Source organism: Cuculus canorus, chromosome 15, assembly GCF_017976375.1.
Source record: "Cuculus canorus isolate bCucCan1 chromosome 15, bCucCan1.pri, whole genome shotgun sequence".
Lineage (NCBI taxonomy): Eukaryota > Metazoa > Chordata > Aves > Cuculiformes > Cuculidae > Cuculus > Cuculus canorus.
In genome coordinates, this window is record NC_071415.1 from 12934686 (window position 1) to 12957176 (window position 22491).

Here is a 22491-nt window from a genome sequence, read left to right on the forward strand (position 1 = left end):
CTTTACTGGTCTTTAGAAGCACATTTTCTCCTTTTGTAGATAACGGATGCAGCCAACCCACGGTATGAGGTTCCCCTCGAGGTTCCCCGGGCGACAAAGAGAGCCGAAAACCCCATCTACAGCCTGGACTTCTCCCGGGCTCCCTTTGGCATGCTGCTGCGGCGCAAGGCGACAGGGACGGTGCTGTAAGAACCCACCTTGTTCGCATCCCACAACGGCTGGGGGAAAGCTCACTCTGCCATAGGCAGGATCCAGCATGCTTCCCAAAGGTTTTTTGCTAGGATAAACCACACTGTGGGGTCTCCAGCTAATAATTATTCTTCATCTTTCCAGCAGTGCTGATGTGGGGATGCAGCAGCACGTCGCTTCCCAGCCCCATGGGATAGCCACGTGCTTGTGGTGGCCGTGGCTAGACTGGGTGGGATAAGAATGGATGAGCACCTGTCCAAAAGCCTCCCAGTACCCTTGCCAGGACCTACAGCAGCCAAACATTGGGCAGGTCCTCAACATGTCACCAATAAGGGACCAGGAGTGGGCCACTAAAGGGTTGTGGCTTTGCCTGTTTCATCCTGCTTTGGGGTTTCCCTGACTGTCAAAGCTATACAGACACCCACAGTCCCAAGCTTTTTGTGGAAAAGGACTATGGGTGGCTTTGCTGTGCTGCTCTCTGTCACCTCCATGGCTTTGACTACACTAAGCCATTGGTGAACACCAGTGGCTGGTTGACATACGGCCAGGGTGTTTTTAGACCCCATCCTTTCCTCTTCCTTCCCGTTTGCTGGTGCCTGTGGTCCATACATTACTTGGGAGCTACTTATCAGCAACAACAGGCTGAGAAACTTCACCACCACATTGCCTTGGTGGTTAATAATAACCTGGGGTGGAAATTTATGGTGCGAAAGGCAAGGCTGCACCAAACTGGGCCAGGTTGGTTCAGGCTCTGCCTCGCATCCGGCCAGACCCAAATTTGCCACCTGTGCCAAGATGTTTAGGCCAGATGCGAGGTGGGACATAGGCTGCTGGCTTTTGGGGATGCTTTAAGAGTTTAGAGGTAAGTTGTTCATAGGCAAATGTATCTGAATGGATGCCAGCATCCCCTCTTGACCTGCTGTTTCCCTTGGTATCACCTGGACAGGCTCAACACCACCGTGGCCCCCCTGATCTTCGCTGACCAGTTTCTCCAGATATCCACGTTGCTTCCGTCCAGATTTCTCTATGGGCTGGGAGAGCACCGCAGCACCCTCCTGCACAGCCTGGACTGGAGTACACTCACACTGTGGGCACGCGATGTGCCTCCCATGGTATCATCTCCCCCGTCCCCGCAGGAGTGCAGGGAGTGAGGACAGGGGTACCACCCTCCAGAGTATTGTACAATCCCTGGGAAAACATGGCAGGAGTGGGCAGTGGTGCTGGGAGAAGTAGAGGGTGATTGAAGCCGATAGGCAGATATGTACCAGGGAGAATTTCGGAGCAATTGCAAAATGCTCTTGGCACTCCAAGAGCCCTGGTTGTTTTCTGCTCCACCCTGCCACTCATGCAACAGGTTGTGGTGAGGCAGGAGGCTTCCCCTTCACCCAGCCTAGCTCAATAGCAGCCCCCAAGCTGCGAGTAGGAAGGAGCCTCCCATGGCCTTGAGCACCAGCTCCAAATCGTTCCTTATCCCTTGACTTGTCCTCCACAGCGGGGAGACAGATGCCTGATTAGGTGGTGAATCATGTCTGTCAGCAGATACGACTCAGGGCCCTTTATTTGTCCACAGTGATGTGGAGCTCTCCTGCTTTGCCTTGGACTGCTCTCTCACCCAGCACCTTCTCTTTGCAGGAGTCATTCAACCTCTATGGCGCTCATCCCTTCTACCTGATGATGGAGGAAGGTGGAGATGCTCATGGGGTTTTCCTCCTCAACAGCAATGCAATGGGTAGGTGTCCTGGGGCACTCTGGGCCGACTTGTCCCTAGAGGAGGACCTGGCAGGTGGGGACAGATGGGAGCCCTCTGAGTGGCCAGTCCAGGAACATGGGGCAAGAGGAAGCCGTAAAAGGGAAAGATGTGGTTTGATGGCTCCGTTACTGAGCATAGCCATCTGTTTCCTGGCTACAGCGAGGCTCTTTAGCAACTGCCGAGCAGTTTAACCACATGCCCAGCTGCCAAGTTGCTGTCGGAAAAGCAAGTCCCTCATGTGAGGGTCCGAGCCTGTTCTGTCTCCACCCAAAATGGCCTTTCCCCCGAGGCCCAGCTGTGTGATGTGGCTGGGGTGCAGCTGGGGATGCCGTCTGCCACCCATACTCTTCCCAGCTGTGCTCTGCCAGCTGCAGCCCTGGAATCTGCCTGTGTGTGCCAGCTGATAACACAGCAGGTCCCACGGGCTTCTGCCCTGTCGGGCATAGCACTGACAACCACCTGTCCCTCCCAGCAGTTGCCGCTTGCAGCCAGCTGGGCCAATGCTGCACAGGCTGGGCTCTCGGAGCTCCAGCTGTGCTCAGCTTTGTTGCAGCAATGCTCCCAAGCAGGAGCTCACAGGAGATGCAGTTTGAGGTTCGACGGCTCATACAAGTAACTCTCACTTCACTTAGGAGGGGACTTGGAGGGAGGATGTGAAGGAAAGCCCTGGATGTGCTAGATCTTTAAGTGGAAGCTGGGAGAATAGCACAGCTTTGGGCTTAAAGTGTAAATTTTTAAGAAAGTGAGCTTTCCCCATGTGTAAATCAGTGATATCCCTGGGCTGTGATTATTTAAGTGCCCAGGTGCCTGTTTAGCATCCACTGAGTACAGGGCAGGGATTTCTCTGTACCCCTGCCAGAGGCTGAATGTTGCCTGTGGTGCTGCTTGGTCCTTGCTGTGGACGTTGGGTTTGGGAGTTGCTCCCTGATTCTTACTATCTTTTTCTCTCCCCTTCCCACAAAGAGGTGGCCCTGCAGCCAGCTCCGGGCCTCACCTGGAGGACCATTGGGGGAGTGCTGGATTTTTACATCTTCCTGGGGCCCGATCCCAACATGGTCATCCAGCAGTACCAGCAGGTGATAGGTAAGTGCCCACACCCCAATGTGCCCATCTGGGGGAACTTCTCCGCACCCCATCCCTGTCTCACCCAAGCTTCATCACCATCACCAGCTCTCCCAGCTGGGGAAGGGTCAGCAGTCCCCTGCCATCCTATCCCCATTCCTTCCAGCATGTTAGGAATTCCAGCATTCCAGCATTCTCCCCTTCACCTCCTCTATCTGTTTGAAATGTTGTCATCTTGGAACTCCCATTCATGCTCCCACGCTCCTTCTGCAGGTTTCCCAGCCATGCCACCCCTCTGGGCACTTGGTTTCCACCTCTGCCGCTGGGGCTACGGTTCCAGCAATGAGACGTGGCAAACTGTGAGAGCCATGAGGAACTACCAGATCCCCCAGGTAATCCCCTAGACCCAGGGAAGGATGGTCGAGGTGCTGTCACCCCGTCCCTGAGCCTCTGTCCTGCAGGATGCACAGTGGAATGACATTGATTACATGGACGGGTACCGGGACTTCACCTTCGATCATGAGAAATTCGCCTCCCTCCCCTCACTGGTGGAAGACCTCCACAAACACGGGCAGCGCTACGTTATGATCTTGGTACTGACCCTTCTGTCACCCTGTGCTGTCTTTGCTGCAGAGCTGGGATGCAAGGCAGAGGCATAAGGGATGCTGAAGGTCCTGGCTAAGCATCCAAGGTGCCAGGGGGGTTTTATCCAAGGCCGATCCCCAGTGCTGGGCATGCATCTGCAAACTGCCACTGGAAATCTCCCTAATGCAGAGGCCAGGGAGGCACAGGCCAGGTTCTTGGGCTGTGCTCCTGTCTGTGGTGGTAGTACAAGGATGCCTCTCTCCCCCATAAGCAAAAGAACGGAAGAACTGTGAGTCAGGCTGTTGAACTTGTAAATGCTTGGCTTGAGTGCCACTACATCCCCATGTGTGCTGTGATCTTGTGACCCATCTGTAATCTTTCTTCTTACCTCTGTGAGGAAAGGGTACGTGGGTTCTGCTTGCTAGGGGCAGTGGGGGCCAGGGAGTCCTGGGAAGGGAAAAGTCAGGTTTCCTCCCTGATGAACTCCCCATTGTAGCCCAAGCCTAGCTGTGACCCAAGTTTCTTGCCTAAGCACAAGATTTCTTATATTTGTTCCCCCCTTCCCAAAATGCCCTAACAGGTCCTGGGGACTTGCAGAAGTGACATTTTAGAAAACGTGCCTGGAATTGTTGAAGGCAGTTTCTGTTCCCCTTGGGGAAAACAGCCGCTGTGTGTGGGCTCTGGCTGACTCTGTCTGGATTGTCATCTTCTGTGATTCACACCGGCCTGGCAGGGGGAAGGGGCCATGGCCTACCGGAAAAGGCGCTAACCCTCTGCTCTGTCCCCAGGATCCCGGCATCAGCAGCACTAACCCTCAGGGCTCCTACTGGCCTTTCGATGAAGGCTTGAGACGGGGCTTGTTCCTCAACACCACCCAAGGGCAGCCGCTCATCGGGAAGGTAAGGAGCTCTGGGGGAAATCCCAGCCTTGTGGGGTTGTGTAATAGTAGGCTGGGATTTCACCTCTTGTACAGGAGGGAAAGCCAAACAGCTGAGAAACCTCTCCAGGACAATTGCCAGAGCTTGGCTCAGCCCTCGGCCTTGCATGTCACCTCCTGGCATCTCTACCAGCCCCAGGAGCCAGGCTCTGCCCAGCAGAGGAGCCCGTGAAAGTCATATGAGCTTAACAGAGTTGGCGGTGCTGCCCAAGGCCAGTCATCTGATTTCTCTCCCTTCCCATTTCTTGGCTGAGGGGAGGTTGTCCACAATGGACATACACCTCCAGATCTGCCTTCCAGCAGTTTCCAGCTGTTTGTCCCCCCACTTCCCCAGCTGTTTGCACCCACCAGCTCTCTCTTGCCATCTACAAGGAGGCTGCTTTTTAATGAAGCCTGAAAACTTGGTGAAAAATGAGTTGTCCAAATTCTTGGAGTGGAGAAATTGTAGCTCTTCCCTGATGTGCCCTGGCCTGGGTGGTGTCAGGGCTCATGCAAACAGAGGCAGAGTAGCCGCTCCATCAGCTGCTGCCTGCCTGGCTGTGGGGAGGTCCCCAGCACCCCGAGGCTCACAGATACCACAGAGACAGGAGGGATGCTGTGTGTGCATCAGCCAGGACTTGAAGCAGTCAAGCCTGGGCTTATCTTCTGTCTCATTGCCCATTTCACTCCCTGGTCCTTCAGCATGCTCACAGCCCCGTGGCATTCTGTTCCTCATGGCCACCCTTGCAAGCCTCCTGCCTGCTGAACTGATGTTTTTGTGGTCTCCCTACAGGTCTGGCCTGGCTTCACTGCCTTTGCAGACTTCTCCAACCCAGACACGCACGAATGGTGGCTGGAGAACCTGCAGCGCTTCCATGCCCATGTACCCTTTGATGGCCTCTGGATTGTAAGTTCCTCCTTGCCCCCTGGGTCACTTCTAGGCTTGCACCCAGTGTGTGTCCCAGCAGAATCATCTGTCCCTCAGCTGCAGCTTTTCCAGGTTTATGTACTGATCCCCAAAATATACCCCTTAAATTGCTTTGATTTTCTTTGCTTAGGACATGAATGAACCGTCCAACTTCATGGATGGGTCTGAAGATGGGTGTCCCCCAGGAGAGCTTGACAGCCCACCCTACACCCCAGGTAAGAGGGAAGATGAAATATAAGTCTGGGCTGGTGGGTGCCACGTGCTTTGAAATCACTGGTAGCCGAGTGCTATGGGAGAAGAACATTTTTAAAAGACATGTCTCTATTTTACACCCTGAACCTCTCTATTCCTACTTGTGTGGGTGGGTGTCTGTGCCCAAGCCTCACATGGTTGTCGGGGCTGTGTCAGAGTGCAGGATGGAACTGTCTGCATGAGCTTTTGGTGCTGGGTTGGCAGCAATGGCTGGCCCCTATGTGTGGGAGGGCTGGCCCAGAGCCAGTAAGCATGGAGGGGTCTGTGTTCCCTGTGACCTGGCCTTGCTGCTTCCCGATGGGGGATCTCTCTCCTGGCAGCCGTGCTGGGCAATTCCATCTCTGCAAAGACAGTGTGTGCCTCAGCGAAGCAGAAAGCTTCGGTGCACTACAACCTCCACAACCTCTACGGACTGATGGAAGCCAAAGCTACAGCAAGGTACCCAAGCATCCCACTTCCCACTGGCCTGGGGATTGGATGGGGCAAAATCCTGCTGTTTAGGGTTGCATAGGAGAAGAACAGGGATTTGAGTGCCCGACCTGAAGGGGAGATGCTCTGGCTGCTCACAGCCTCTGGGATGGGAATAACTCAGCAGAGGGTGGGGTGGAACTGGTGCTGCTCTGGGAGGGTAGGTGGATGAGGCTGGTATTGAGCCTTCCCCGTACCACCGCGGTCGACCCTCTGGCACCACAGGGCTGACCTGAGACCAGACCTCTCCCTTCAGCAATGTTGGATAAGATGAACTCCTGGTGGGATGCTCTCACTTCCTGCCTGCGAGTCTTCCTGTTGTTTTCCAGTGCCTTGATCCAGATCCTGGGGAAGCGCCCCTTTGTCATCTCCCGCTCCACCTTCCCCAGCCAGGGCCGGTATTCGGGGCACTGGCTGGGCGACAATCGGAGCCAGTGGAAAGACATGTATTACTCCATCCCAGGTGGGTGGCATGGGCTGCACACAGAGCCCCTACCAGTACCCTCAGCTCCACTGAGCTTTCTGCTTGTTCAGAGACGCTTCCAGAACTCCCTATGCTCTGCTGACCATCCCTGTCCACAGGGATGCTGAGCTTCAGTCTCTTCGGCATCCCACTGGTTGGGGCGGACATCTGTGGCTTCTCCGGCAGCACATCGGAAGAGCTGTGCACCCGCTGGATGCAACTTGGTGCCTTCTACCCCTTTGCCCGTAACCACAACACACAGAACGAGAAGGTCGAGGGTGGTGCACTTGGTGGGAGACGTCCCAGGAGTGGGATGTGGAATGTGGGATGCAGCATGTGGGATGGGGCATACAGGATGCAGGTTGTGGGAGGGCACGTGGTAACAAGGGTGCCCGGCAGGGATGGAGATGAGGTGGCCACTGAGTCTCTGCATCGCCCCTAGGCCCAGGATCCGACAGCGTTCAGCCCAGCAGCAAGGACAGCCATGAAGTATGTGCTACTTACCCGCTACTCCCTCCTGCCCTTCCTCTACACCCTGTTCCACCGTGCCCATCTGCAAGGGGACACTGTTACCCGGCCCTTGTTTTTTGAGTAAGTGCATCCCCACTGGGAGCTGGGGAGACGCTTAGGCTGCATCATGGAGAAGCGGCCTCCATCTAAGTGTTGTCTCCATCTGCTCTAGGTTCCCCCAGGATGTGGCCACCTTGGAGCTAGACAGGCAGTTTCTGTGGGGCCAGAGCCTGCTGGTGACACCAGTGCTGGAACCTGGTGTGGACTCGGTTTCAGGCTACTTTCCCCGAGGCGTGTGGTATGACTTCTACACGGTGAGGAGCGCTGTGGCACTTGGATGGGGATCAGATGGTCCCTGCTTGACCATCTCAGGGCTGTGGGTGGGGAGCCATGCCTGAGCCCAGCAAGGCCCGATGGAGGAGGGGCTGGGGCTGGCTGCTCCCCAGATCCATGCTCAAGCCCCACACTGTTGCCCCTAGTGTGCCCCCAACTTCCTTACTCCTATGTCTCTCACCACCTGCCCAGGGCTCCTCGGTGAACAGCAGTGGGGAAACATTGAAGATGTCAGCCCCCCTGGAGCGCCTCAACCTGCATGTCCGGGAGGGTGCCATTCTGCCCACCCAGGTGAGCGCCCACCTATCATCTCTGTAGGGACTGTCCATAGCATGTGTCCTTATTAGGACGTCAGCTCCTGGACTCCTTTTTTGGGGGGCTCACAGCCCTACAGCACCCCTGTCTTTGAACTCCAGAAACCAGGAACCACCAGTGAAGCAACTCGAGGAAACCCCCTGCGTCTCATCGTGGCCTTGTCCTCGAATGCCACTGCCTGGGGGGATCTCTTTTGGGATGATGGCGAGAGCCTGGACACCTTTGAGCGGGGAAGCTACTCCTATGTGGTGTTCAACGTCACGCAGGTGGGAGGTGGTGGGGAGGGCCAGGGCTGAGGGGTCCTGTGGCATCTGACCACCTTGAGCTCATGCCATCCCTTCCCACAGAACATCTTCACCTCCACCATCCTCCACACCAGCACTGAAGCCACTGAGGTCACCATTGGCACACTGAGCATCTTTGGAGTGCAGGAGCCACCCAGTAAGGTTCTCCTGGATGGCAAGGAGAAGCCCTTCTCCTACTTGGACAACCAGGTATGGGCCCTGTCTTAGGGTGCCCCATCCTGGGGGTCTCCATCCCTCCTCCCCCAGCCCTTATTCAGGGGTGATGGCTGAGGAGGTGGGTGGGGATTCTGGAGCGGCTCTCCTCAACCACGTGCCATGGTTCAGGGGGAGTGGAGCTCAGCCAAGCTGGGTAGGGAAAAGGATGCTCCGCATCCACCTGCTGGGGCTGTACCCCAAAACGCCTCCTCTCTTCCCACAGGTTCTCACAGTGAGTGACCTCGGCCTCAGCCTCAGCCAGGGCTTCTCCCTGCAGTGGCTGTGAGTCGGGGGCCGCAGGTCACCCCCACCTTGCCAAGACCACCCATCTGGGAGATGCTTGATGCTTCAGCCCTCAAGGCTGGGATGCTGCCATGGAGCGGGCGGTGGGGACTGTCACCTGCTGCTGTGTGGCCCCTCTCCAGCACGGCTGGGAATGGGGGCTGGTGAGGTGGGGGCTTGGCTGCTGGGTGCCCCCAGCGTGGTCCTGGGTGAGCAGTTTGTGTCGAGGTGTGGGCGTCTGCGGTCCCCGCTGCAATAAATGCACGTGGAGAGCTTGGCCTAGGAGTGTGATGTGGGGATGGGGTTGGTGGCATGGGGGGGAGCGACGAGGGTCTCTGTATTCCCCTGAGACCCTCACTTTCAGTCATAGAATCACTAGGTTGAAAAAAATGTCTTGGATCACCGAGTCCAACCATTCCTATAAGCCACTAAACCATGTCTTTGAGCACCTTGTCTACCCATCTTTTAAATCCTTCCATGGATGGGGATTCCACCCCCTCCCTGGGCAGCCTCTGCCAGTGCCCGATGACCCTTTCTGTGATTTTTTTTTTTCCTGATGTCCAGCCTGAACCTCCCCTGGTGGAGCTTGAGGCCATTCCCCCCTGTCCTGTCCTCTGTCACTAGGGAGAAGAGCCCAGCTCCCTCCTCTCCACAGCCTCCTTTCAGGTAGTTGTAGAGAGCAATAAGGTCTCCCCTCAGCCTCCTCTTCTCCAGGCTAAACAACCCCAGTCCCCTCAGCCGCTCCTCATAAGACGTGTTCTCCAGCCCCTTCCCCAGCTTCGTGTCTCTGGACGCGCTCCAGAGCCTCAACATCCTCCTTGGAGCGAGGGGCCCAGAACTGAACACAGGATTCGAGGTGCCCGCTTGTCCCTATTCCATCCCCTCAGCCGCTGCCCCCCAACCCCGCTGCCAGAGCCTCTCGCCCCCGGTGCCACCAACCGCCCCTCCCGTCCGCAGGGGGCGCTGTCCGCGAGGGGCGGGGGGAGCCGGAGGCACTCCCTTCACTTCCGCCTCCGCCAGTGCCGCGCTTCCGCTTCCGGCCGCTGTGTTGGGGGGACTGCTGTCGGCGGCACTATGAACCGGCCGAAGGCGGGCGCCGTGCGCCGGCCCAGCGCCGTGCCCAAGCCCTCCGGTGAGTCCCGGGCGCTGCGGCCGCCCCGCCGCGGAGGGGCCGGGCCGGCGCTCTCGCGTCTCCTTGTTGATCCCGAAAATGATCCCGAAAATGCCGGCGAATAGACTTTTTAAGACTCCTTTTGGAGTGTCAGAGCCCTTTATCAGTCCTGGGCAACGGGAGGGGCCAGGTTTCCATCAGTTGTGAGCGGCGAGACCAGAGCTGGGCACAGGCGGGATTTCCCACTTGCTTGCATGTGTATAAATTTTTCCAGAAATCTTACGTGTATTCTGTTGCTTTCCAAGGACTAAATTTATGTTAATACGAACGGCACAGCGGGCAAATTTCTTGCTAATTTGGAGCTGGCTCCAGCTCTGTCTGACCTTGCGTTTGAGATGGGGAAGGGCTGCAAACAGGTGATTGCAGAAGAAGACGCGTGTTCAGCAGAGATCAGACTGAGCACAAGACATAACAGTGTCTGGAAAACCGCTGTTTGAAAAAACATGCTATAAAACCCCACGCTATCAGAGGGGCCTTCTGTCTGACTTTCAATAAATAGTGTTGCTTAGTTGAACTTAACTCTACTTCAGCTTAAATCAAAATATTCCACTTTTTGTAATAGTGGTTACTTTTTGTATCACTGTGCTGTCATGTCTCCCTGCTGTCCCCTTGCAGCACACCCACCGCCAGGAGACTTCATTGCGCTGGGCTCCAAAGGGCAGAGTGGTGAGGGCAAAGCTGCCGTCACGCTGCTGAAGACAGCACCCCCCGGGCTGCCCTCTGAGCGTAAGCGGGAGGCGGCAGCTGCTTTGGCGGGCCCAGCGGGACTGACTGGCCTGACCAAGCGGCCCAAGCTCTCCTCCACGCCACCCCTCAGTGCTCTGGGACGCCTGGCGGAGGCGGCTGTGGCAGAGAAGCGAGCCATCTCACCCTCCATCAAGGAACCGTCTGTCATCCCGATTGAAGGTGAGGCCTCACTGAACTTCCGCTTGTCAGGCAGGCAAGGATGCAGATTCGCATTCCCTGTTCCTGGAGATATATCCCTAAGGTCTTTTACAAACTTCTCCACAAACATTTGTGTGCTGCCCTTAAGGATTTCTGCTGCTGGGTATGGGGCCGTAGTCACGGTTCTGTCTCCTCTCCTGTTGGTGTTGGGTTGTGTTTATTTTCTCTGATGGCTGCGTAACAGCATCATCATCTAAAAAGGCTCCCTGAGCAAATCTTGGAGTCTGTATTGTGTTATTTTATTCGTATGTTTAATTAGTACACTCAGGATTTGAACGTTACTTGTGTTTTGAAGTGTCATTCCGTTTTCTGGTGTTTGGTGCATTTACAGAGGAGTATTCTGACACAGACTAATCAAAAAATAATCAAGGGGTATTGTCTGGTGCAACACGGAACTTTTAATAGCAATTGGGTGGGGAAAAGCCATTGCAGAGGGTAAAGGTCCATGCTTTGCTTTCCTGGTGACTGGCTCTGCCAGCATCCCAGGAGGGTTATTTTGCATGAAGGTATATACTAATGCCCGTGTGGGGGTGATTTCAGTTGTCCCTACAGTGCTGCTGGATGAAATTGAGGCAGCAGAGGCAGAAGGCAATGACGACCGTATTGAAGGGGTGCTGTGTGGAGCCGTGAAGCAGCTGAAAATGAACAGAGCCAAACCTGATACCACTCTGTACCTGAGCCTCATGTACCTGGCAAAAATCAAACCAAACATATTTGCTACTGAAGGAGTTATTGAGGTGAGGGCTGTGCCCCGTCGGGACTCTTACGTTTGCTGACTTATTGTTGGTGCCAGTTTGTGAGTATGGCTCTCGAGCCAGAGGCAAGCTGCTGCAATTTGTATTTAATTTCCTAAAGCTTTTCTGTATCCTTTCTTACTGAATTGTTTTTAAAGTTTACTTCCTGTGGATGATATTCCAGGCACTGTGCAGCCTGCTCCGAAGAGATGCCTCTATCAATTTCAAAGCCAAAGGGAATAGCCTCGTGTCTGTCTTGGCCTGCAACCTTCTCATGGCAGCTTACGAAGAGGATGAGAACTGGCCAGAGATCTTTGTCAAGGTTGTTGAACTAAGGGGGTTTCTGCCAGAATGTGGGCAGGCTGGCTGAAACTGCCCACGGCTGGGAAGGCTGCATGTACTGGGGGCAGGATAGAAACAGTATTTATTCCCACCACAAGGGACGAGGTTGTAGTGACCTGTTGCCCAGCGTGCGGAATGCAGCTGGAGGAGGCAGGAATTGGAGTCTGACCCTATGCTGTATGGACAAGGGAGAAAACAGAGTCCTTGGTTTTATTAAAGGAAAACCTCCACCTGTTGTTTAAACGCTATGGTCTCCTTTATTTTGTGTTGCCTTACCTCTGCTCCCTTTTGAGATGCTTTTGACAATCTGTACTGTTATACATGTTCCAGAGACTTCTTACTCTTTAGTTTGTCTATAAGGATTAACACAACCTGTTGATTTAAAAAGACTGAGCTTTTAAAAGACCAGCTTCTGTATTTTGATGGTAGAAATGGTTGTAAAATCTTTGTTAAAACTTGGTCAGCTTTGCTGCTTGAGAGGGTTGGTGCTCAGTAGAGGTTGGGATGTGATGGTTGGTTTTTTTGCTCTTACATGATTTGCCTTCAGTCATCTGTTTTCCATTTTTCATCTGTGCTATGGTTGTGCTGCTTTCCTACTTCATAGCTAAAAACAAATACAAACTTGGGAAGCTCATAAATAGTGTTTTGATTAAATAGTACAAAAAGGGCAGGAATATGGTTTGTATTGTCTTCTGCTTTTTGTCCTGTAGGTTTACATTGAGGACTCCTTAGGGGAACGCATCTGGGTGGACAGCCCTCACTGCAAGACATTTGTGGATAACATCCAAACAGCTTTTAACACAAAGATGCCTCCTAAGAGCATGCTTTTGCATGGGGAAGTTGGACGTAGTGGAGGGGACCTTAGTGCTGGTAAGAAAGATGTTTGGGAAGTGGGAACAAGGATGTAGGGAGAGGATGGAGACTAGTAATCTTACTGACTGGTGAGAATAGTTTGTTACTGTACGTAGTGACATAGACCAGGGTTTGAGTTCCAGGCACTGCTTTTCTGGTCTGAGGTTCTTTCATTTCTGGGTGATGTTTGAGGCAGGCAGTGAAAGGGGCTTGGGGAATGTGCATGTATGGATACAGTGTGAGGAGGTGACTGGTTGTGGCCTTCTCCAGTGTTGCTGAAGGGGATCCTTGAAAAAAGCTGAATGAGTAGTAGTATGAGCGAGTGATCTCTAGAAAGAGGAGTTGTCTCATGAAGCGTGCTGTGTGCTGGTCTTTCTTAGGGAGTAGTCCGCACCCTTCCATGACGGAGGAGGAAGACAGCCAGAGTGAGCTGCTGATTGCAGAGGAGAAAATGAGCCCGGAGCAGGAGGGCCAGCTCATGCCCAGGTACAGCATCTCGTCTGACACAGCCGTGTGGCAAATCTGTCTGTGCTCACCCACTCTTGCCGTGCTGCAGCAGGGAGCTCCCTCTCTGCATTAGCTGTCCTGTGGCTTGTGCTAGGTGATGTTGAACATCAGATATCACTGCTTTGAGGAGGAAAGAGTAGATTTTTTTGTTTGTTTATAATGTGTACCACAGACTAGAAAGGATGCTGATCTCTGAACACTGCAAATTGTGACCAAGCTGGCTTGTGTGGAAGTGAAGAATAAAATGTAGTTTGTGTGGCCCAGGTATGATGACCTTGCAGAGAGTGTGGAGGAATATGTTCTAGACATGCTGCGGGACCAATTGAACCGGCGCCAGCCAATGGACAATGTCTCCAGGAACCTCCTTCGACTCCTGACCGCAACCTGTGGCTACAAAGAGGTGCGGCAAATGGCTGTGCAGAGGCTGGAGATGTGGCTGCAGAATCCAAAGGTAAGTACAGAAGCTATTGAAGCACAGGTCTCCTGGACCTGGTCTGGAATACAGCCAGGAGGAGGGCCACAAACTGCGTGCCAGTTAGGTTTCTGATCTGTGGCAGCAGGTGGCTGTAGCCTTTCTGTTCTTCCTGTGCAGCTGACCAAGCCTGCTCAGGACTTGTTGATGTCAGTCTGTATGAACTGCAACACCCACAGCTCAGAGGACATGGAAGTTATCTCCAACCTCATCAAGATTCGTCTAAAGCCAAAAGTCCTTCTCAACCACTACATGCTGTGTATCAGGTGAGTGACCAGGTCTGTGATGTAAAGAGAAAGCGCTCTGGAAGAGTGCTCAGGGGCTTAATGGTCTTCATGTCTCTGCATAGTGGGTATAACTACCAGCTCGGACCATGGGGCGTTCTGTATAACATTTGAATGAATTTCATTGGCCTGGAAGTCTCAGTAATCCTTTCATATTGCTGGACACGTGTGTTGTTCTATCCTCTTCACTTTCACCTGTTAAATACTTCTAAGAAAAATCAAAACAGTGAGTCTAGCTGCAGTGAAACCTCAGCTCAAATACCTCTGGTCTTCCCTTGCAGAGAGCTGCTGAATGCACACAGGGATAACTTGGGCACCACAATTAAGTTTGTGATTTTCAATGAGCTCTCAAATGCAAGAAATCCCAACAACATGCAGATCCTGTATACTGTGCTTCAGCATAGCTCAGAACAGGCTCCAAAGGTAGGTATAGTGTCTTGTATGACTGCCGGTGATAAGACATAAAAGTTAAACTGGGGCTCACGTGAAACCCTTCCACAGTCAGCTGTGTGATCTGTATCATACTGTTTAGAAATCACATTATTGCACTTGTAAGAATAAATGTGCATGGGTGTTTTCTAACTCCCACATTCTGCGTGACCAGCCTTGTGCTAATGAGGTTTTGTGAGAGAAATGTAATAGCTCCCCAGGGGTCTGAGGGACAGGCATACCACTAGCATCGTATCCTTGTGTCTTTTCATTTTATGGATGCAGTACAATCCACTGAAAGCTTTCTCTTTCTATATGGCCTCAGTACCTAGCAATGGTGTTCCAGGACCTTTTGACTACTAAGGATGATTACCTGCGGGCTTCACGGGCTCTGCTACGAGAGATCATAAAACAGACAAAACACGAGATCAACTTCCAGGCCTTCTGTCTGGGTCTTATGCAGGAACGGAAGGAGGCCCAATATGCAGAAATGGAATTCAAGGTACTGCTTTCTCTGACCCTTGTGCTGCTGAAGGTACCAGTGCTGTACTAGGCTCTTTTCTATACGTGTTTTTCTGGCCATTCTTTCTTCTGCTCTTTTTTTATCCAAGCGAGTCTGTATTTGTCTCACATTTCATAGCAATGTTCCCACATCCCATTTCCAAGCATCCATGAATGTCATTTTTGATGATGAAAAACTTTTCCAGAAGGCAGCTTTGGTATTGCTGATTCAACTCACTTGTGTTTTGTTTTAAGGAGCGGTTTGTCATCCACATAACTGATCTGCTGGCTGTCTCCATGATGCTTGGTATCACAGCCCAGGTGAAGGAAGCTGGAATTGCTTGGGACAAAGGAGAGAAAAAGAGTAAGCAGAACCACTTAGGATCTCTCTGACGACAGGCAGCTTGGTAGATGTCTTCTGGCAGTGCTAGGGTTGGGGGAGCATGGTGGCTGATGTTAGGAAGGGGTGGAAGCCTCCATTCTGAATGGAGGCACAGGGGTGCTTACTTTCATTCTAGGCTGATAGAGTTGGTAGATGTAGCATTTGCATAGCTCAGTGAACATGCAGGTGCTTTTTTATATCTATTGAAGTGACGGGAAAGGGGACTGTATGGAGGGGACTGAGGAACTGGGTCACGCCTGGAGGGTTAGCTGTAAGTATTACCAATGACCTAATACTGAGAAAACAGGTCTTCAGGGTGGTGCTGAAGTGGCTACCCAGATGTCCTCTTCTCACAATGCTAATTTGTCCATGCTGCATTCGGGGGTTTTGTTGCAGCACAACAAAGCAGAAGGCAAAGCATGTGTGCTGTCAGTGCTTAATGTTGTTCAAGATACCTCTCCGTAGTTTACTGTTGATGCTTTGAAGCCCTTGTTTCTACTTGCTCTTGAAACAGCCAACCTCTCCCACTTGACTCCTGACGAGGCTCTGATACATGTGTAGTTTGTAACCTAACTGTTTTTCAGACCTGGAAGTGCTGCGCTCTTTCCAGAACCAGATTGCTGCTATCCAACGAGATGCTGTCTGGTGGCTTCACACGGTCGTTCCATCTATCAGCAAGCTGGCTCCAAAGGACTATGTGCACTGGTAAGAGTGTCAGCCTGGTGATCTGGCTGCATAACCAGTCGCTTTTCCAACAGTCTTATGACATACTATGAGAAACCATACATGTGCTAGGGTTTGTCAGATTTCTCTCCCTTTATCAGACAGGGAGCAGAAACAGTTTTAGCAGGGTTCAGTCTGGAATTGTCTCCTTCTCACGAATTCCTGCAGGTGCACCCTCTTACCAGAAATACATGATAATGGAAAATATTTCTGATTTATATTATTTGGCTCCACCCAATAGGGAATTTCCAAGTACCTGACAAAGCATGATCCCTGAAGACCTGTCATTGTTCTTTTGACTGGAATGCTTTTTCAGGCTGTGTGGTTGAGGACTCCATTGATAGTGTTGTCTTCTCTGTCTGCTTGTGATTTTCTGCTGGGGTCTGGCTCAAGGTGTTACTGAGGCAGATCAAGCTGGAATTAGTAGTATCTGAGATGTGTTCGGGGGAAGTGTTAAGTGCCCGATGCCCATACTGTATAGTTCTCTCTTATGATTCATGTTGTTACTTCTGCTAGACTGGCTTATTTGAGGGGGCTCCTTCATGTGTAGGGTGGGAAGCATTAGCTGCAGTTTGGGGTGACTGAACTGTTTAATGTGTTTGAGCCTCGCAACAGGTGGTGTTTACTGTCCTCTTCATCTCTACAGCCTCCACAAGGTGCTTTTCACGGAACAGCCAGAAACCTACTACAAATGGGACAACTGGCCCCCTGAGAGTGACCGCAAGTGAGTGCGGGCCCTTGCCCTTTGCTGGGTACAGGCAAGGAGCTGCTGTAGCTGAAGGCAGAGGAATGGGTGTTTTCTGGTGTTCCTTTTATAGCTCTATGTTTGGAAAGACTTGGAACTGTGCTTTGATTTTCTTCATCTGTTACATTGCCTTAAAATTGAGGGATGTTTCTCCATTTTCCATCTGATCCTCTTCCTCTTTCACTCCTATTCCCTGTGCCAAGCTGGTCTTTATTTTAATGCCGTAATTGTAAGGAGGACAGCCCTGCACTATGTGGCTTGTACTGAAGTAACCTTAGGAAGCTCAGACTTAAGCAGGCTGAAGTGCAAAGGTACAAAACAATATGAACAATACTCCATAAAACAAAGGGTTGTAAACTAAGCTGTGATTTATCTTCTGCTCAGGTGAACTCTGGGGTTTGTGGAAGGTTTCCTTAATGCTTGTGCTCCTGTCGAAAGAAGTGTGATTGATGTCTCATGTCTTATGCAGCTTCTTCCTTCGCCTCTGCTCCGAGGTGCCCATCCTTGAAGACACTCTGATGCGGATCCTTGTGATTGGTTTGTCGCGGGACCTTCCTCTTGGCCCTGCGGATGCCATGGAGCTTGCTGACCACTTGGTGAAGCGGGCTGCAGCTGTGCAAGCAGATGGTAAGACTGCACAAAGCTCCAGCCAGCCAGTGGTTCCTTCTGTATGTGTCCTTTTATTGCCACCCAGGGCTGAGGTGGCTTCTGCTACCTACCAGAGAACTTTTGCATCACTTAAAGGATGTTTTAGTCATGATGGCTAAGTATTTGACTCAAAGCCAGACACGTACTACTGGTGCTTTCTCACTAGAGAAGCTTATATTCTTCTACTGTTTCTCCCTATTACTAATTTTCTGTCATGGAGTGTTTGGTAAATTATTGGTTGTGTGGAGGATGAAGGACTGTGAATAACCACCCAAAGTTTGGGGTTAGCATTTTAATTTCAATTTAGTTCTTTATACAAACTGTAAATTGAATAGAAGTTTTTAGGCCATGCAAAAATTAAAGGGTTAGAAGTTAAAGTAAGTAACCCATGTGTTGTATGCTCCTTCCAATTCCATTGTTAAAACTTTATTACAGAATAGTAGTTACAAAAGCAGCTTTAACTCTTAACCTCTTATGAATTCATTCAGCATTTATCCAAATTCCTGCATCCTTGGAGAGTTTGTCTGTTCAGCTGTACTGTATGCGTTTGTGTCAGAGTTGAGGGAAGGGATTATTAGAGTTTGATTCTAGAACATCTTATATGCTCTTAGTGCTCTAATCCTGATCTGGTCTGTGGAAGTGCAATATGCTTTGCTGTTGAATGTGTTGAATGCTGTTGAATGTTGAATCCTGTGAAAATGTCCTCAGCCTCCCAGTATAGCGTTTTAAATGCTGTGCCATTTCAAATACTGGAAGTCTCAGAGTTAAGGTAGAGCGAGTCTGAAAACTTGCAACAAAGTTGAAATGCATTTTCAGTTCCTCTGAGTCCCAGAAGTTCTGAGCAGATTCACTGCTTACCTGAAGGAGTGTATCTAAGTTCTGAAAAACATACAGGTATCGCATTGGATTCATTTGGGAAAAAACTGCCCTTATGAAGAATTTAAACCAAATTGCAGCTGAAAAGTTTGATATCCTTATATATTGACTTGTAGCTTTTTTAAGTGTTTCTGCTTTTTAAGTGGTATTGGTTTTTTGTTCCTGTAATATCATAAGAACAACCCACAGTAACGTAGTTGCTTGAAGTAAAATATTTGTTATACTGTGATGCTTTTCTTGAAGGACTTTCAGCCAGGTAGACAGGTCAATAACTTGCTTAGCCTTCTCTTCTCCTCCAGATGTTGAGGTTCTGAGGGTAGAAAGAATCCAGCTGATTGATGCAGTCTTAAATCTGTGCACTTATCACCATCCAGAGAATATCCAGCTACCCCCAGGGTAAGGCTTATCACATAGACAGTCTTGTGATCGTGCTCATTTTCACTTTGTGACTAGCAATACTAGCTCATAGATCTTAAGATGATTTTTCTTATTACAATTTGTAATAACAAAATCATGAGGAAAACTTTTCAGTTTTCCTTTCTACTCCAGAAATACTCAGCTGAATACTGCTGTCCCTCTCTTTTTTTTTTTTTTAAGCCCCTGAACTGATGTGGCTGAATCTAAATAGTGCATGACTAAGGAGAAAAGCCATCTTGAGATAGGCTTAAATAACCAAATTCAACCACTTGTGTTTTGATGGCTTTTGCAGGTACCAGCCTCCAAATCTAGCCATTTCTACCCTCTACTGGAAAGCTTGGCCTCTCTTGCTTGTAGTGGCTGCATTCAATCCTGAAAACATTGGTGAGTGTGGATGTTTCTTGGCGTACTAGTTCTCGTGCAAAAATTGGCCAGGGTGGTGTCTGCTGTGGTCTGGTTACCTGTGTGCTGGGTTGGTGAAATGACTGCAGTTAAACTCTGTGTGAGTAAAAACACATAGTTTTGGGGTTTGGACCAGCATGTGGCTGGCATCACGTTATCTGTGCTCTAAGTGCAGTGAGCTGTTCCAAGGTGAGTTTGTTGTGTCTCACAAACTTGGAGTATGTTAGAATATATATAAAGATTGTCACTCTTTTTCCTTTATCCGCGATTGCTCTTCTCTTTTGCAGGTCTGGCTGCATGGGAGGACTACCCTTCTCTAAAGATGCTCATGGAAATGGTCATGACCAAGTTAGTGTGCTTAAATCCCTGCATAGATCAAATAGGCCACCAAAGCCACATATTTCTGTATGAAGCTTTGTGCCATCTGGCTCCTTCCTTTCCAGTGGGACTGGCGTAAAATAAGCTGGCTGGCAGCAACACCGCAGTTTGAGTGGGAAAGGTGCCTTCCACCAACAGAATTATAAGCAAGTGAATAAAGCTGAGAAAAAGGGAGGGGTAACTGTGGTGTGCCTTGCAGAAAAGGTCTCAGTCTCCCTGCTGCCATTGGGAAGCTGCCTCATTTCTTCTATGTTTCCTAACAGAGCTGATGTTCTTGGGTCTTCCTGACTGTGGTTCATAGTTATCTTTGCCTATTCAGAACTCATTTTCTTTTTTAACTTTTTTTTTCAGTAATTATGCCTATCCTCAATGTACCTTGACGGATGAGGAGACTCGCACAGAGATGATTAATCGTGAGCTTCAAATCTCCCAGAGGGAAAAACAGGAGATTCTTGCATTTGAGGGTCATCTGGCTGCTGCATCCACAAAACAAACAATTACAGAAAGCAGCAGCCTTTTGCTGTCCCAGCTGACAAGTCTGGACCCTCAGTAAGTAGCGCTCTGCAGTCTGGTGCCATCATGAAGTGCCAGTAATTACTAGTCATGAAACCCTGTTGCTCATAGAGGTGGTTGGTGTGGGCAAGAACACCGAGATTTGGTAGCCCGTGGGATGTACGTCATATTTTGTCCTTGTCCTTCTGTTGTCACCTGCATGTGGCCCTCACGCACTACTGAACTGACTGATCCTCATCAACACAGAGTGAAGGTATATCTGCCTGTGGATAACTTTTTGTTTCTCTGGCAGGGGACCCCCACGAAGACCTCCACCCCATGTCCTGGAGCAGGTGAAAAGCCTCAACCAGTCACTTCGCTTGGGCCACCTTCTGTGTCGCAGTCGTCATCCTGACTTTCTGCTCAACATCATTCAGAGACAGGTGGGCTCCTTCGATAGCTTGGCTATGTTGGGATCTGATCCCTTTTCTCTGAAACTTCAGCAGAGTGAGGAACAAAAGGAAGCTAAGGAAGATGCAGGGGAAAGTGATTTACTAGTCAGGAATTGAATGATCACTGTGCTGCAGCTATGTTCTGATATTGCATTGTTGCTATTCTGCTTCATAGGCCTCATCGCAGTCAATGCCATGGCTGGCAGATCTGGTTCAGTCCAGCGAGGGCTCCTTGGATGTCCTTCCTGTGCAGTGCCTTTGTGAGTTCCTGCTTCATGATGCTGCTGATGAGTCGACCTCAGGTGAAGAAGAAGAGGAGGGCGAGAGTAAGGAGCAGCGTGCCAAGAAGCGCCAGGTGAGTAGTCTCCTGGGGATCGGTTCTGTTATATACTTTCTGTGCATCCCGGATTTTATTTAATAGGGAAGGCCAACTTCTCATTTGGCAGAGGCAACAGAAACAGAGGCAGTTGCTTGGACGGTTGCAAGACTTGCTGTTGGGTCCCAAAGCAGATGAACAGACAACGTGTGAGGTGCTTGACTATTTCCTACGACGCTTGAGTTCCTCCCAGGTGGCCTCAAGGGTCTTGGCCATGAAGGTGAGCAAAATGAAAATCTTTTTAACTAGTGTTTGTCAGAAGCTCAGGGCAGAGTCTTAGATTTTCTTGAGTCCAGATCCAGCACAGTGAAATTGTTTTATGTTATCCTTCTTCAGTAACTTGTTTCAATCTCCAAACCCCATCAAATGCACTTCTATTCGCTGCTGTTTAGACCCTTCTTTGTTCAATAGCCAAGTAGTACTTTTCTTAATATGGAGCTGGATTTTACTATGTCTCCTGTGAAGTTTAGGTGTAGACTCGGCAGCTCATATGCTACATGGAGTAATTGGCAGCAGCTGTTGTCTGTGGGGAATGTAAATGAGTGAATGAGAACATAGTCAAGGCAAGCAGAATTGTAGAGAGCTTGGGAAGATTATGCTTAGAGAAGACTGAAGCTTAAAGCAGGGCAGCTGTCAAACAAACACATTATATGAGGTATGAAGCCTGTTGTTTGCTGCATTTGGGTTGTTCCATGATGTTTGAAGCTTGTTTCTATTATATTTACGAGTATGAAATTAGTGGTCCAGCTGTGGCTTCAAATGCAATTGCTCTGTCTGTGTGACTTCTGCAGGGCTTGTCCTTGGTGCTGTCAGAAGGGGGACTGCGTGATGGAGAGGAGAAAGATCACCCCATGGAGGAAGACTCTGGTGATTCTGAACTACTGCAGGGGTATCAGTGGCTGCTGAGAGACCTCCCGAGGCTGCCACTGTTTGACAGCGTTAGAGCCACAACAGCTGTTGCCTTGCAACAGGTAGGCGTTACTAGCTAGAAGGGTAGGTGTCCTGCTCATGCTAACATGTACCTGAGCAGTCTGTATGTAGGTGTGATATTAGCATGTCTCTATGCTTGCAGAAGAATTTTTCTTGTGCTGGTGCTTGTTTTCATTAAATTCTGATTTCTAATGAGAGGAATTTTCCTTCTAGGCCATCCACATGGAGACAGATCCCCAGACCATCAGTGCTTACCTGGTGTACCTCTCCCAGCATGCTCCAGTGGAGGACCAGGCACAACACAATGACCTCGCTTTGGTGAGATGTCAGGTTCCTGGGGCAGAGGGATTGTATGGAGGAGACTTGGTGTGTCTTAGGACAGTGGTAGGCATGGGACTTGCTATACCAGCACAGTGAGGTGTTTGGGAGCATGTGAATCTGATGACTGCATATTTGTGTTTCTGAGGATGTGTTGGAAGGCAGCCTGTGTGTTTCGGTTTCATATCATGAAATGATATCAGAGCAATAACCTCCAGTCCAGCAGCCCATCTCAGATGGTATGGGGACTGCAAGAGTGGATAGTGAGTTGAAGGAAATCCAATCACCTGGTAGCGTTTCACAAGTAAGTGAACGCTAAACCTGCAGTCACATATCTCTGAAGAGAGAATGGCAGGTCAGGAACCTTATTGGTGGGATATGCACTCTACTATGACCAAAATCAGGTATCTGGTGGGGTTTTTTTTTAAAGGTTCTGGTGGGGTTTTTTTGGTTTTTTTTTTCTTATGTTTGGCTGTTTGGCTTTTATACAGTGATTTTTTTTCTTCTATTTTTCTATCGCTGGGTGCTTTTTTTCATTGCTTTCAAGTCAGTTGAACTGCAT

General features: G+C 50.3%; 2 protein-coding genes across 13 annotated transcripts in view; both read left to right on the forward strand.

Moving 5' to 3' along the window:
* LOC104065991 (lysosomal alpha-glucosidase) overlaps positions 1-8818 on the forward strand; it is a 17311-nt gene extending 8493 nt beyond the window's left edge. For all 9 annotated transcript variants that reach the window (XM_054080852.1, XM_054080857.1, XM_054080854.1 and 6 more), the window contains 18 exons: positions 40-185; positions 1136-1301; positions 1822-1918; positions 2903-3022; positions 3275-3393; positions 3463-3594; positions 4375-4485; positions 5296-5409; positions 5561-5645; positions 6003-6120; positions 6480-6613; positions 6733-6884; positions 7056-7204; positions 7296-7437; positions 7649-7747; positions 7873-8037; positions 8119-8265; positions 8495-8818. In XM_054080852.1, the coding sequence (XP_053936827.1) occupies positions 40-185; positions 1136-1301; positions 1822-1918; positions 2903-3022; positions 3275-3393; positions 3463-3594; positions 4375-4485; positions 5296-5409; positions 5561-5645; positions 6003-6120; positions 6480-6613; positions 6733-6884; positions 7056-7204; positions 7296-7437; positions 7649-7747; positions 7873-8037; positions 8119-8265; positions 8495-8557 (2259 nt within the window). In that variant the 3' untranslated portion in view covers positions 8558-8818. The remainder of the gene's footprint in view (positions 1-39; positions 186-1135; positions 1302-1821; positions 1919-2902; positions 3023-3274; positions 3394-3462; positions 3595-4374; positions 4486-5295; positions 5410-5560; positions 5646-6002; positions 6121-6479; positions 6614-6732; positions 6885-7055; positions 7205-7295; positions 7438-7648; positions 7748-7872; positions 8038-8118; positions 8266-8494) is intronic.
* Positions 8819-9565: 747 nt separating this feature from the next.
* Positions 9566-22491, forward strand: part of INTS1 (integrator complex subunit 1) — a 29377-nt gene continuing 16451 nt past the window's right edge. For all 4 annotated transcript variants that reach the window (XM_054080844.1, XM_054080846.1, XM_054080845.1 and 1 more), the window contains exons 1-23: positions 9566-9685; positions 10340-10630; positions 11210-11406; positions 11588-11725; positions 12456-12615; positions 12978-13083; positions 13369-13555; positions 13697-13842; positions 14142-14283; positions 14615-14791; positions 15046-15154; positions 15757-15877; positions 16542-16619; positions 17110-17267; positions 18464-18560; positions 18874-18965; positions 19271-19331; positions 19713-19910; positions 20167-20296; positions 20481-20660; positions 20752-20901; positions 21473-21652; positions 21825-21929. In XM_054080844.1, the coding sequence (XP_053936819.1) occupies positions 9628-9685; positions 10340-10630; positions 11210-11406; positions 11588-11725; positions 12456-12615; positions 12978-13083; positions 13369-13555; positions 13697-13842; positions 14142-14283; positions 14615-14791; positions 15046-15154; positions 15757-15877; positions 16542-16619; positions 17110-17267; positions 18464-18560; positions 18874-18965; positions 19271-19331; positions 19713-19910; positions 20167-20296; positions 20481-20660; positions 20752-20901; positions 21473-21652; positions 21825-21929 (3261 nt within the window). In that variant the 5' untranslated portion in view covers positions 9566-9627. The remainder of the gene's footprint in view (positions 9686-10339; positions 10631-11209; positions 11407-11587; positions 11726-12455; positions 12616-12977; positions 13084-13368; positions 13556-13696; positions 13843-14141; positions 14284-14614; positions 14792-15045; positions 15155-15756; positions 15878-16541; positions 16620-17109; positions 17268-18463; positions 18561-18873; positions 18966-19270; positions 19332-19712; positions 19911-20166; positions 20297-20480; positions 20661-20751; positions 20902-21472; positions 21653-21824; positions 21930-22491) is intronic.